The 13610-nt window shown below is 41.0% G+C and overlaps 1 protein-coding gene across 2 annotated transcripts in view; it reads left to right on the top strand.

Annotated features, from left to right (window-relative positions):
* Positions 1 to 775: 775 nt before the first annotated feature.
* AP1M2 (adaptor related protein complex 1 subunit mu 2) overlaps positions 776 to 13610 on the top strand; it is a 70698-nt gene continuing 57863 nt past the window's right edge. For both annotated transcript variants that reach the window (XM_070935283.1, XM_070935285.1), the window contains exons 1-3: positions 776 to 829; positions 3067 to 3223; positions 12704 to 12771. In XM_070935283.1, coding sequence (XP_070791384.1) covers positions 788 to 829; positions 3067 to 3223; positions 12704 to 12771 — 267 coding nt within the window. In that variant the 5' untranslated portion in view covers positions 776 to 787. The remainder of the gene's footprint in view (positions 830 to 3066; positions 3224 to 12703; positions 12772 to 13610) is intronic.

Here is a 13610-nt window from a genome sequence, read left to right as displayed (position 1 = left end):
CAGTCACATGACCAACCAGCCATGCCTACCCAGTCACATGATCACCCAGCTACGCCCACCCAATCACATGAACACCAAGCCATGCCCACCCACTCACATGACCATTTAGTCACGCCCACAGAATCGGTAGTAAAAAATTTTGGAACCCACAACTGGTGAGATGATAGCAGTCTTCCAATATTTGAGGGGTTGTCACAGAGTAGAGGGGATCAACCCTGAGGGCAGGACATATATAAAATTTGCAAACATAGTTTGCAAACCATATTTTAGCATAACGGGTAAACTCAGCCAATTGAGAATTAGTCAAAGCAATTCTCCGATTAAATCCCCACCAGCAGTACAAAATCCAGCCCGTTTCCGCAAAAATAAACGCTCCAACTTTAATCGTGCTCCTATCAGACACTTATTTTGAGTAAATCCAGTTCGCTGGCCACCGAGGTTTTGGAATGGAACTGACCAGAAGATTCGAAAAAGAATGAAGAATTCGAGGCTGTCCCGAGACCTCATAAAACAGGGCTATGTCCCGTCCCCCCCCCCTCGACACGTAGCCTTTGAAGCCTGTTTCTCCTTTGAGAAAGTAACCGCAGTGTGTTTGAACAATTGCATGTCCGAGCGGCCGGTCCAAGCGCTGCGGTTCGTTTCCTTTCTGTTGGAGGTTTTCCATCACTCCTCTGGCAATGTCTTTCCCTTTAAGACAGCCTAGCTCACCTGAAGGTGTAGCTCGCTCACCTGGCTCAGGTGGTTGCAAAACTCAGTCGAAGAGGAGGAAGTAAGTCGGCGCGATAGTATGTCGGCCTCAGCAATTTTCATCCTTGACTTGAAAGGCAAGGTAAGTCTCACTACCGTTTGCTTCTTCCTCTTTGGGGCTTTGGGGCAGTTTCAGATGTTTGGGTGAGGGAGAATAATAATCCCGTTGATACAGTAGTAATGAAGGCCCAAGAATATTGGCCTTCGTGCTTGTTTGCAGATAAAGCTTTGTTTTGGTGGAGGATCGTAGTGGAGGGGCCTTACTTTCTTTTCCTCCTATGCAGAGGGGGGGGGGGGGGTGGTGGTGGTTGGGATGCAAATTAAACAAAGAGGAGTAAAAGTCCGGATTTAGGGCCTCAATGTCTTGATTGTAGCTCCTGACTTGATCATTCTTTTTCATCAGCACTGCCTGTCAAATCTGCTTCCTCCACCCATTGTCTTTTCCCTGCATTTTTCTTCCGATTAGGAAATTGAAGAAAGACAAGGAGTTCTGTAATTATGTTTTCTGCTTCTGTTTTAGAGCTGAGACCTGGGAGAGTGGTGGTATAGGGATGGGGAGTCACAAAGGAATTATCTTCCAAAGGCTGAAAAATTTAGCCTTTCCTAATAGAAATCTGTGGGCACAATTGTTTCCATCCTGCTAGAGCTTGCCTTGAAAGTTTGTTAAATAAATTGGGTTACTTTAAAATTGCATGGAGGGTCAGGTTTGTAGCAGGAAAACTGGATCTGTATCGTGCAGGAAGACAAAATGGAAGCGTTTCTGTATAGTGACAGCACACTTAGCTAAACAGCTTGCATGACTGGTCTGTGGAGTTGCCTCCCACTGCCAGAAAAGAGTTTGAAGTAATACTGTCAATAAAGAATTACCGGTATGCCAATGGAGTGAAACTTTCTGTAATAGAATGGCATTATAAACGAGTACAGAACCTTTATAATCACTGGCATAAAATTATAGTATGTGGTAATTTTTGAGAGAGAAGATGAATCTTTAGAGTAAGTTTGTATGAAATGTTACCATTTAAAGCTGGTAAAGACAACACATTAACAGTATTCATTTAGTTCCTTCCTTTTCCAAGTTCTACATTGTGGCTACATTTCAACAACATTATTAAAGTAATATATTCATGGCTTGGGACCCGGTTATCTGAGGGACCGTTCTCATGCCTGTCACATCTATCCGACCCATAGGACTGGGGAGGCAGGGAATGTTGCGGGTCCCATCTCTGAGGGAGATACATCTGGTGGGACCCAGAAAAAGGACCTTCTCTGTGATGGCTCCCTCTCTTTGGAACATCACTCCCCCAGAGATTAGAATGGCCTCTACTCTAATACTCTTCTGGAAGGCGCTGAAGACCTGGTTCTACCAGCAGGCCTGGGGAACCCAGAGCGGAATGGAGCCCATTAAATGGCTCATGTGATCTGCTGTTGCTGGGGCAGGGATGGGTGGGAGGTGATTTTATTATATTGTACTATATTAATTTATTTGATTCTTTTTTGTTTTTATTGTTTTAAATGTCTTTTATTCTGTAAGCCGCCTTGAGTCGCCATGGGCAAATAAGCGGCAATATAAATTCAATAAATAAAATAAATAAGTAAGCTGAGAATTGCTCACTCTTACCATTATCATTACTATGATTTTCTGTATGTTAAACAAGCCCCATATTTTGTTTCACATACATGCACCCACTACCCATAGTATCTAGGTAACAAAGTTAATCCACTGTCCCTATATTGTTTTATTACTCAGATAGTGGACCTAAAACACACCAAATCTATATATACTATGTTGATTTTATTAAGCAAAGTAGTTGGAGTTATATCCTGCTGCTGCCAGTACCCTTCAAATTAAATCTGAAGCAGTGCATTCTAATCTTTTTTTTTCTTACAAGTTCACAGTGCAGTTTTTATAGTTTTTATAAGTAATACTCTGGCTTTTGACAGAAGGAGCATGTTGAAGTATGGGGCTCCTACTGTTGAAGCTTCCCCTCAAGATATCTAAGCAATGATTTTATTTTTTACCACAGATACATAGAAGCACATCTGCTCATCCATCAGTGTTGTTACTAATCAAGTACCTCTTTTTTATTTGGCCTGGACCTGCAATGTGTCTTATATATGCAATCCAACATGGCCTGGAGAATATAGTGTTAGAATTTAATTGCAGAAACTGATGTCTAAATCTCTTTGGGAAGCAGCAGGAGAAAAAGATGTGCTTTGCACTGTAGTAAAAGGAGAGACTGCTCTCCCAGTGCTTATTCCAAACCTACACACTCAATGCTTTTGAATTCTACATTGTTTAACCACTTTTCTCTACTGTAGCCACTAATCAGCCGCAACTATAAAGGAGATGTCAGCATGTCGGAGATTGATTACTTCATGCCACTCTTCATGCAAAAGGAGGAAGAGTGCGACCTGACCCCAGTCCTCTCCCATGGAAAGGTTCACTTCCTTTGGATAAAGCATAGCAACATATACTGTATCCTTTCAGAGCCTGAATGAAAAGTTATGGGATTCAGCCACCCTGCAAATTTATGTCTCAAACAAAACAAGCATCTTATTTTGCTACAAAGAGCAGATCTGTAGGGGTTGAGGATATATGGCCATACTTGAGAATGGCTCCCTGCTTTGTACTTGGTTGTATGTAAATGCTTTTGTATATGCACTAGAAATTGTCATTAACCAAGGGATAGAAAGAGGTGGTATCTGGTGAAATCCAGCAGGTTCTGACAGGTTCTGGAGAACTGCCAGCGGAAATTTTAAGTAGTTCGGAGAACCGGCAAATACCACCTCTGGCTGGCCCCAGAGTGGGGTGGGAATGGAAATTTTGCAATATCCTTCCCCCAGGAGTGAGGAGGGAATGGGGATTTTGCAGTATCCTTCCCCTGCCACGCCCACCAAGCCACACCACACCATGCCCACCAAGCCACGTCCACAGAACCGGTAGTAAAAAAGTTTGGATTTCACCACTGGGTGGTATGTAAATTTTGCTTTGCTGGATCACACCCTGTAAGTTAGTGTTTAGACTCAAAGGTACAAGTAGTACTCAAAACTATAATGGAGTCCAAAATTTCCATTGCTAAGTGAGTTAGCAAAATGAGTTGCACCTCATTTTACAACCTTTTTTGCCACTGTTAAGGAAATAATTGCAGTTAAGTGAATCATGTTGTTAAGCAAATCTGGATTCCCCCCATTGACTTTGCTTGTTGGAAGCTAGCTGGGAAGGTTACAAATAGTGATCATATGACAGTTGCCAAGTGCCTGAATTTTGATCAACTGGTCATAGGTTGTCAGAGTGTGCACAGCATGACTGCTATTTTGAGACCACCCAGGAGCAAAATACAGGACACAGACAGTGGTTTATCTACAAGTCATATATATACCATATTTTTCGGAGCATAAGACGCACCTACCTTTTTTGGTGAGGAAAACAAGAAAAAGAAATCTGCCTCTGCCTCCCAGCAATTTTGCCTCGTTACAGCAAATAGCCTGCTTTACTTTCATTTTTGTTTTCAGCATAGCTTGATTAGCACAAGAAAAAAAAAATCTGCTCCAGCAATTTACCTCCTTGCAGCAAGCAGCAGAGGCCTGCGCAAAACACATGAGAGCAAAACAGCTGAGAGTTGGGAGGCCGATCCAATCAACTTGTGCTAATTAGGCTGTGCTGAAGCTGAAACGAGCTGTTTCTTCTTGCTGCTTGCTGCAAGGAGGTAACTGCTGGAAGGCAGAGGCCAAAGGGTGGGGGCCAGTGGGTGGGCGGGGCTACATTTGGTGTATAAAACGCGCCTAAATTTTCACCCCCTTTTAGTGGGGAAAAAGTTGCATTTTATAATCTGAAAAATACGGTATATATATATATATATATGCATACACGTGCTAAGCAAAGCCAGGCAATCAATCAGTCTTCTTCAACTCTACATGGAGAACTACAATGTAGATACACGAGGACAAGGAGACTGAAACACAAGGAGAGAGATATGCCTTCTCATGGCCTCCTTTATATAGACAGCTTCTTAAAGGGCAATAAACCTGCTGACTCATCCTCAGTCTTAAAGGGCTGGTCAGCTTTAAATCATCATTACCCTGACATAAGTCAATTTTTTCAATGCTGTTGTACCTTCAAATGGTTACTAAACAAATGGTTGTGAATCAAGAATTACTTGTAGGTGTTTCAGAAAACCTTGCATACAAGATATAAGAGTTTCTGCTTGATAATTAAAGGAATACAATCTCTGAATATAAAACATATAGTAACAGTGCTAGTATGCAATGATAATTGTTTATTTGGCTTTTTGAGTCAATTAGAATATGAATTCCAGTTATGATCTTTATTTATGAATTTATAACTTGAGCCATCAGTTCAAGTTGAATTTGAACAGTATAGGAAAAAACAGTAAAAGTATGGGTCAAATAAAACAAGTAGCCTTATAACAGATTAAGTCAGCAGTAATCCATTTGATAGATAATTGTTTTATTGTGTTTATTGAATTAAAATGTTTAACATTGGCGTTTTAATTTTTTTCTCCTACCTCCTAATAATAATGTGTGTGTCAAGTGGGCCGCCTTGGAGATTATTCTGAATTTTAGTAGCCCTTTTTGAAGAAGTGTATCTCCAATCTATCTCTATTTACCAACTGAAACAAAAGCTGACCTGCTTCAAGTAGGACCTCAAAATAATGTGTGGATTAATGTAGTAGTTCTAGTTCATATTTCAGACAAGAACTCAATAAAGCAAGGAGGTTATATTCAGTGATGGGTTGCTACCGGTTGGCCCCGTTCGGGCGAAACGGTAGTAGTGGTGGCAGGAGGTTCTGCCCACCCACCCAGATGTCATCAAATACGCTCTGCGCATGCGCAGATGTGGCGTGTGCGCAAACGAACCGGTAGCAAAGGTAAGTGAAACCCACCCCTGGTTATATTGCTTGGGAATATCTAAAATATTTAATCACATAAAAATTTATTGTGATGAGTATATGTAAAGGAATATAATACTCAGCAGTTATATAGCAAGCCAGGATAAGTAGCCAACTTTGTAGACTTTTGTACTATTAAAATTACATTTGTCAGATTAAGCAGTCCAGATATTCATAATAATAACAAAGATTTCAGGCACAGATTTACTATTTCTGTGATCCTTTAAAGATGCCTAATGTCATGGCAGTGAATTCTGTAATGATGATGTGTATATCCTCTAGTCTTTCATAAGGCTGTTCTGCTGTATAGGATGACTCCCTTTAATGCAATAAAAAAGAAAAAAAATCCTATACAGGTAATCCTTTACTTATGACCACAACTGAGCCCAACATTTCCATTGCTATGCATGACAGTTTATTTTTATTTTATTTATTTGTCAGGAACATATTAGGTAATATGTAGAAGCATGAATTGAATACATAAAATACATACAAATAGAGGAAACATTAGGACAGGGATAGTAGGCATGCTGGTGCTCTTATGCACTGGTTAAGTAAGTTTTGCCCCATTTTATGACCTTTCTTGCCACAGTTGTTAAGTGAATCACTGCAAGTGTTAAATTAGTTGCAGGTTGTTAAGTGAAACTGTCTTCCCCATTGATATTATTTGTCAGCAAGGTCACAAAAGGTGAACACATGATCCCAGGATGACCCATTATGAATACATGCCTGTTGCCAAGCATCCAAATTTTGATCACAAGACCGTGGGGGTGCTGTAACACTTGTAAGTCTGAAAACCAGTCATAAGTCACATTTTTCAGTTTAGCTTTGAATGGTTGTAAGTCAAGGACTAGCTGTATCAGTTTGTCCATTTATTTATTTTAAATTTATTTCTATGTATAACACACAGTAACTGCTCTAATGAGCAAATAAAAATTACAAGAATAGAATCTGGAATTTTGCATATGTAAGATGATGTCAGACCTGCCCCAATTTGATCCCTTAGGAAATAAAGACACTTGACTCCATTAATCAATCAGAATAGAGCTGGAAGGGATCTTGGAGGTCTTCTAGTCAAGCAGGAGACCGTACACCATTTCTGATAGGTGGTTGTCCAATCTTTTCTTAAAAACCTCCAGTGATGAAGCACTTACTAGTGATGGCAAACTGTTCCACTGATTAATTGTCCTCACTGTTAGGAAGTTTCTCCTTAATTCCAAGTTGCTTCTTTCCTTGATTAGTTTCCATCCATTGTTTCTTGTCTTGCCTTCTGGTACTTTGGAAAGTAAAGTGGCATCCCCTCAAATACTGGAATACTATCATGTCACCCCTGGTCCTTCTTTTCTCTAGATTGGTCAAACCCAAATAGTTTTTCATGTTTTTATCTCCAGGCCCTTAATCATCTTAGTTCCTCTTCTTTGCACTTTTTCCAAAGCCTCAACATCTTTTTAGTAATGTGGTGACCAAAACTGGATGCAGTATTCCAGGTGTGGTCTTACTAAGGATTCATAAAGTGGTACTAATACTTCATGAGATGTTGATTCTATGCCTCTGTTTATACAACCAAGGATCCGATTAGCTCTTTTGGCTGCTGCCACACACTGCTAGCTCATGTGATCGTCCACTATGATCGTCCACTCAGTGATCGTCCACTAGGATTCCAAGGTCCCTCTCAAAGTTACACTAAACTGGCAGGAATAGCCAACACCCCAGAAGACAAACTCAGGATTCCAAAAAGATCTTTTTTTTTTGAAAATCTTTTTATTTATTTTTCACATAAAACAACATCTTTTTAGAGCAAAAGTTTGGTCCGGTGTAAAATAAGTATATGATGAAGGTTCAGATTTTTGTCTATAAATGTGTAGCTCCTCTAATTCTCTGGGGGTCATTGAATACAGCTTAGGTTTGGGTAGTTTAGCCCCTGGCAGGATTTTTATGGAGCAATCAGTGGGTTCGTGATGTGGGAGTCATCTGATGTCACTGAAAACACCCCATAGGTCCCAGTATTCTTTGGGATCCAAAGATCACCATGGGGCCATTCTTTGGTTTCAGCCGTGGGCTCCCTCGGTGTTACCCGTGGCAGTTTAGGGGTGGGTTTCTTTCAGTCCTTGTCCTGTCTCCCCTCACAAGTAGCCCACCAGATCTTTAATAGGCCCCTCCTCCACTTCCCATAAGAATACTTCAAAAGCAAAGATAATGCTAATACTAGAGGCCTCCCCATACCCGGAGACACAATAAAGTTTAGAGTCTCTGTATGCATGCCCATCCTCATTACTATTTAGTTGGTGATGAATGTCCGGGGATGCCCCCTGCCACTGAGCCATCCAGTTGGCAAAATGCTATGGGCACTCTATGTTGCCAAGTCTCATGCCCAAATTCTCAATCATGGCTGATTTGACTAGACACCTGGTACTCCCTGAGTCCAGGAAGGTTATTAAATTCCCTTTGCAACCTGAGGATTAGACCATCATTCTATGGGGATGGTCACTGGGTTGACCAGGCAATTTACCAAGGGATCATCATTGTAGTCTGAATTGGTCTCCACTGGGCTGTCCAGCAGTTTATTTATTTAATATAACTTAAAGTTTGGTCAGTGTTCTCTTGCCATCTACGACCTCCACTCCTTTTAGAGCTATTTCACGGCCTCTCTGTGATGTCTTTCCTTTCTTTTTGGCAGCACCCAGAATTGCCTTTTTGGTTGGGCATGCAGCTCGGCAGTCCCTTTGGCCTTCTTTTCCACACCTGAAGCAGCCTGTGGACCACCAGCCTGGGCTCTGCTCATGTGGCTGTGGTTTTGTTGCCTATTTTTCTCAGGGAGGTATACCCCCTTTGGCTCAGATGATATTTGGATCACACCAGATCAATGTCCACTTCCTCTTCTAGAATGTACCAAACATGGCAGGTATGGGGGGCATCCCTGGATATGCAGGTATTATAGATCTCATCGCTCAATCCATCTCGGAAGCAGCTAATCAAGATGTCTTGGTTAGCTGGTAGGTTGTGGAATTCTCCACCCGTCTCATCCCTGGCTGATGGTTTTTATGTGATCTCTGGCTTTTCGGACGGCCAAGGGGTCCTCGAAGCACTTCCTAAGGGCAGTCATGAAGCAGTCAAAGTTTTTCAGCTCCAGGGCATTGTCATTGTGGAGGGTGACCATCCACTCAGCAGCGGGCCCCTCCAGTGTCATGGTCACACATTGCCCCTTTGCCAGCTATTTCTAGACCATACTCCTTTTTTTTTTTTATAGTCTTTATTCAACCTTTTTTAGTTTTAAAAGCACATTTCCATTTTTACAGCTTTCAACTATCAGTAACAATTCAAATTTCATAATTCCAATCTATGGCCTATTATTTTATACATTATGTACATCTTTAAATATATAGTATCTTTTACTATATTGTATTTTTGTTCTTCATTAATATCGATTTAATCTATTCTTCATATATGTAATATATCTGTATGTATTTACATATTCCTTTTATCCTTTAATGAGTTTTATCATATTTATAAATATATATAATTTTCAATTTAACCTACTTTCTATATCATCTTTATGCATCAATTTTACATCTCATTTCAAGCCATTGATACCACATATTCCAACTCTTATAAATACTCTGATTCCTCTCTGTCTTTAAGCTCCATGGTTAATTTATCCATTTCCGCACAATTGAGGACTTTTTTTTATTATCATTACATTTGTTGGCATGTTTTCTTGTTTCCAATTCTGGGCAAATAAGATTCTTGCTGCTGTTTCTAGACCATACTCCTACATATTGTTGTGGTCCATCAGCAGCCTGCGGAGCTGGCAACTGAGTCAGTCAGCGATGAGGCTGAGGAAGAACATGGGCTAGGAACAGGAGGAGCCTGTTCCTAGTGCACGTATAAGAAGAGATGCCAAAAGGCAGGAGCAGATAAAGCAGAGAGGACGACTCAGGAGTAGGGCCAAGAGATGATTGGCCCCTCCCATAAGGCTTAAAAGACCATCAATGGCTTTTGGCCTCTTTGCCAGAAAACAATGTGTTTTTTTTGTTTTTTTTTTATTTATTTATTTATTTATTTATTTATTTATTTATTTATTTATTTATTTATTTATTTATTTATATGCCGCCCTTCTCCGGAGACTCAGGGCGGCTTACAATGCTTTAAGCAATAGCCTTCATTCTTTTGTATTTTATACAAAGTCAGTTTATTGCCCCCACAAACCGGGTCCTCATTTTACCTATCTTAGAAAGGATGGAAAGCTGAGCCAACCTTGAGCCTGGTGAGAATTGAACTTGCAGTAATTGCAGGCAACTGGAAGCTAAATACTACCTTTAACAGTAGCATTAGTCTGCTGTGCCACTCAGGCTCCTATGTTGAGAGAATTGGTTCTTGTTTCACTGTATTCATTTCTTGTCAGCGTCTTCTGCTTCTGAACTTTTGCCAAGAAAAGTCTTTGGCAGTTTGCCTAATTATCCCAAGGTCAGATGATAAAACTGTGGAATGGTGTTTTGAAGAATTTGCTTTAATTTAGTTTGGACTATGCTGAGAATGAGTTAATTCTCAGCTGTTCTAATAAAGCCTGTTTGTTTTCGAACTGTTCGTATTTAATTCTAACTACTTGGGCCTGGGTCACAACACATGTAGGTCCAGATGTATGCCAGGAAGGACCCCAGTGCTTGGGCTCTCCATTGAATTTTATGTTATGGGCAGGCATCTTGTGACCTCTCCATCGCACAGGATCTGGTTCCACAGCCGGGGCAGGTTGGGCTGCAAGGCCCAATGCAGAGGTGGTTGTTACAGCCAAGGTGCCCGCTGCTGTTGTGGTTGTGGTGGCAGAAGCGGTTGCTCCATCACTCGTCATGGCTAGAGCCAGCTGGTCAGTAAGTTTCTAAGCCCAGGTTAGTGTCTTTCATGCCTTGAGGTTGTTGAATGCACCTTTCAGGAACTTTATAGTTTGCTCCAGCATCCAGTTCTCTCAATCTGCCTCATCTGCACTCTGCTCCTCTTCCAGTCCCTCCATCTCCATGCACGCTTCTCACTGACGGCTGCCATGGCTCCCGTGGGTGAACATCACCTCCATGGACTTCTCTTCCCATTCCTCCTTTTTCCCGACCCTGAGGGATCATCGAGGTTTTGGTGGGTCATCTTCTCCCAGCCTTTTTGATAGTTCCAGCCCTCCAGCAGTGGGGTTCAAGGATGCTTCCCCCCCAGGCTTTGATCTCTTCCTGGTCACTTCCTTGAGCCGACATCATTTGCACACTCCCCACAGTAGAGGAAATTTTCTCTCCAGATTGATCCCAATTGCAGAGCTAGCCTAATGTTAGACTTGCCCTGATCTGATCTCTTAGGAAAGAAAGACCCTTGACTCCATTAGGTTGAAGCAAAAGATTCTTTTACTAAAGGAGTTGGTTGCAATAAAGTCAGGCTAGCTCTAAGGTTTTCCCATGCGAAAAAAATATAGAAAAAGTTTTCTTCTCTCCTCCCTTCTGTGACTAGTCCATGTTTTGACAATTGGTGCTTGCCAAGCTGTTATGAGAATGCTGAGATGTTGTGGGCAATTCACATTCCTTGGTGTCTCTGGTGCAAACCAGTTCCAAACTTCTCTCATCTTCATCACATTCCTATTTCCCATCACATACACACAATCATATTGCTCATTTGTCCACACCCTCCCCACCTCCAGCCTTTGATGGTAGGAACTAGCAGGACCTGACAGATGAAGTATTATGATTATAATAAAAATATATAAATGAGGCAAACATGGTTTACATATTTCACAAGAAGGGAGTAAAACTAAGCTGTGAAATAATGCAATTCGCTAGCTAGAATGTGTATTATACAACTATTTATTTCTAGAGAAAAAAATTTAGTCAAAGTGGCTAAATTATCTCCAGAAATCTTATTATTGGCATACTTTGAAACAAAAAATGTCTAAGCATAAAATACATAATAGAATGTGCTTAGTCTTCTAGCACAAATGAAGCTAAATTGCACAAGAGTTGGCTTTGGAGAAGAAGAATGCAACATCAGACATAAGCATAGATTAATTTTTGCAAAACACTTTTAATTCTTTTGTAAGTATGGCTGGGTAAACACAATGTAGTCAACTATGGTTCACTGAATAAGATGTAATTGGCTATGCTCACATAGCATACTAACCAAGTAACCCCTTTTTTTTATTTGGAATGTTATACAAACCTTGTATTCTTTGTTACATGATAAGAAACTAGAAGTGAATTCTAGTGCTACCCTCACACTAACCCACCTCGAAAAGAAAAAAAGGATAAAAATGATTTTAACATAAGGAATGAAGAACTTGCTCTCTATCTGTGATGGCACGCGTACCAGAGGAACCTATGGCACGCGTACCAGAGGTGGCACATAGCGCCCTCTCTGATGGCACGCAAGCAGTTTGCCCCAGTTCAGCTCCGCTGTGCATGTGCATGCCTCCTGCTGGCCAGCTGGTCTTCAGGTCTCTGCTGTGCATGTGCGGGGGCGGGGTGTGTGCAGGGGGGCCATGTGCGCATGTGTGGGAGGCGTGCATGTATGCATGCGCAGGGGGGCATGTGCAGGGGGCGTGCGCACATGCATGGGGTGCATTTGTGGGACCGCACACACATTGCATTTTGGGGGTTTGGGCGCATGTGAGCACATTTGCGCATGCACCCAGGCTTTGGGCACTCAGTCCAGAAAAGGTTAGCTATCACTGCTCTATATGCCATTTTAAAACAAAACTTCCCTGCTTTTTCTATAAGTTTTAAAATGCCTCCACACATTGAACGTATCTGCATCACAGTAAGGGAAACATTTGAAGGGTACATAAGTGGAATTATTGATCATACTATTTGCAATAAGCATGTTTATGCACTTGATAAACAAACTCTGATTAAAACAGAAATGCATTTTTTCCACAGAAACACATCTATGCATGATGGCTATCAACTAACCACTATGTAGTATATGCAGTTTTGTCCTTTGTGTTAATATTCTTTCTAGAGTACAGGTGTCTAGTGTAATTGTTCATATATGTCTCTTATCTTTGTCCTTAATCTTTCATAAAGTGGTGGCCATCACCATGAAGAATGCCAATGCCTCACTGGTATATTCCTTTCTCTATAAAGTGGTTGAGGTACGTAGCCTTTCTCAAACATTCAGGAAACCAAGGAAAAAATATTCTCTCACACTTCAGAAGGAAAAAGGAAGTTGCCATTGCTTAACCTAAAGGTGCTTTTTCAGGAGGCAACTGGACTTTCTAGTTTTTCTTTGAAGACGTTTTACTTCTCATCCAAGAAGCTTCTTCAGCTATGACTGGATGTTAGGGAATGGAAGGATTTATACTCCTTGCAGACAGATGGTCATTTGCATTCTTTTAGCCAGTCAGAGAAGATCACTGGTTTGAAAGAAGGGTCAAAGAGGCCATCTATGTCAAAATTGAACAGCCCAACATCCAGTCACAGCTGAAGAAGCTTCTTGGATGAGAAATGAAAAACCAGAAAGTCCAGTTGCCTTTTGAAAAAATACCTTTGGGACAACCATGACCTGGATGACTGTGAATCTCCTTAGATATTTGCCATTCCTTAACTTTTTTGTTGCATTTTTGGGAATTGCCCACAGTTGGTTATAAAACAAACAGCTATAAATAACTAACACAGTATAAATAACAGTATTAAATAACTAAGTAAATAAATATGTGTCAGCTATCCAACTTGATCAGTTAGAAAAGAAAGACTCAAGAATCTATTTTTATCAAAAATATAGCCAAGTGGTTACAGTGTAGCAAAGCCAGATGTAAATTTTCACACCCATGGCATCTGGTTAACTTTTCCCTTCTTCTCCCCCCCCCCCCGCTCCCCCTTATCTGCGCAATTACATTCAAACAAATTATTTTGGTAACAGTCCCTGGCTTAACAGGCTGGAAGGTGTTTCATTCCATGATGTGACCTTGGATCAGCCACTGGCTCTTACAGG

This window comes from Pituophis catenifer, unplaced genomic scaffold (genome assembly GCF_029215685.1).
Source record: "Pituophis catenifer annectens isolate HBS135680 unplaced genomic scaffold, rPitCat1.0.hap2 SCAF_2, whole genome shotgun sequence".
Taxonomy (NCBI): domain Eukaryota; kingdom Metazoa; phylum Chordata; class Lepidosauria; order Squamata; family Colubridae; genus Pituophis; species Pituophis catenifer.
Note: the sequence above shows the minus strand (reverse complement) of the source record. Positions and strands in the feature narration are given on the sequence as shown.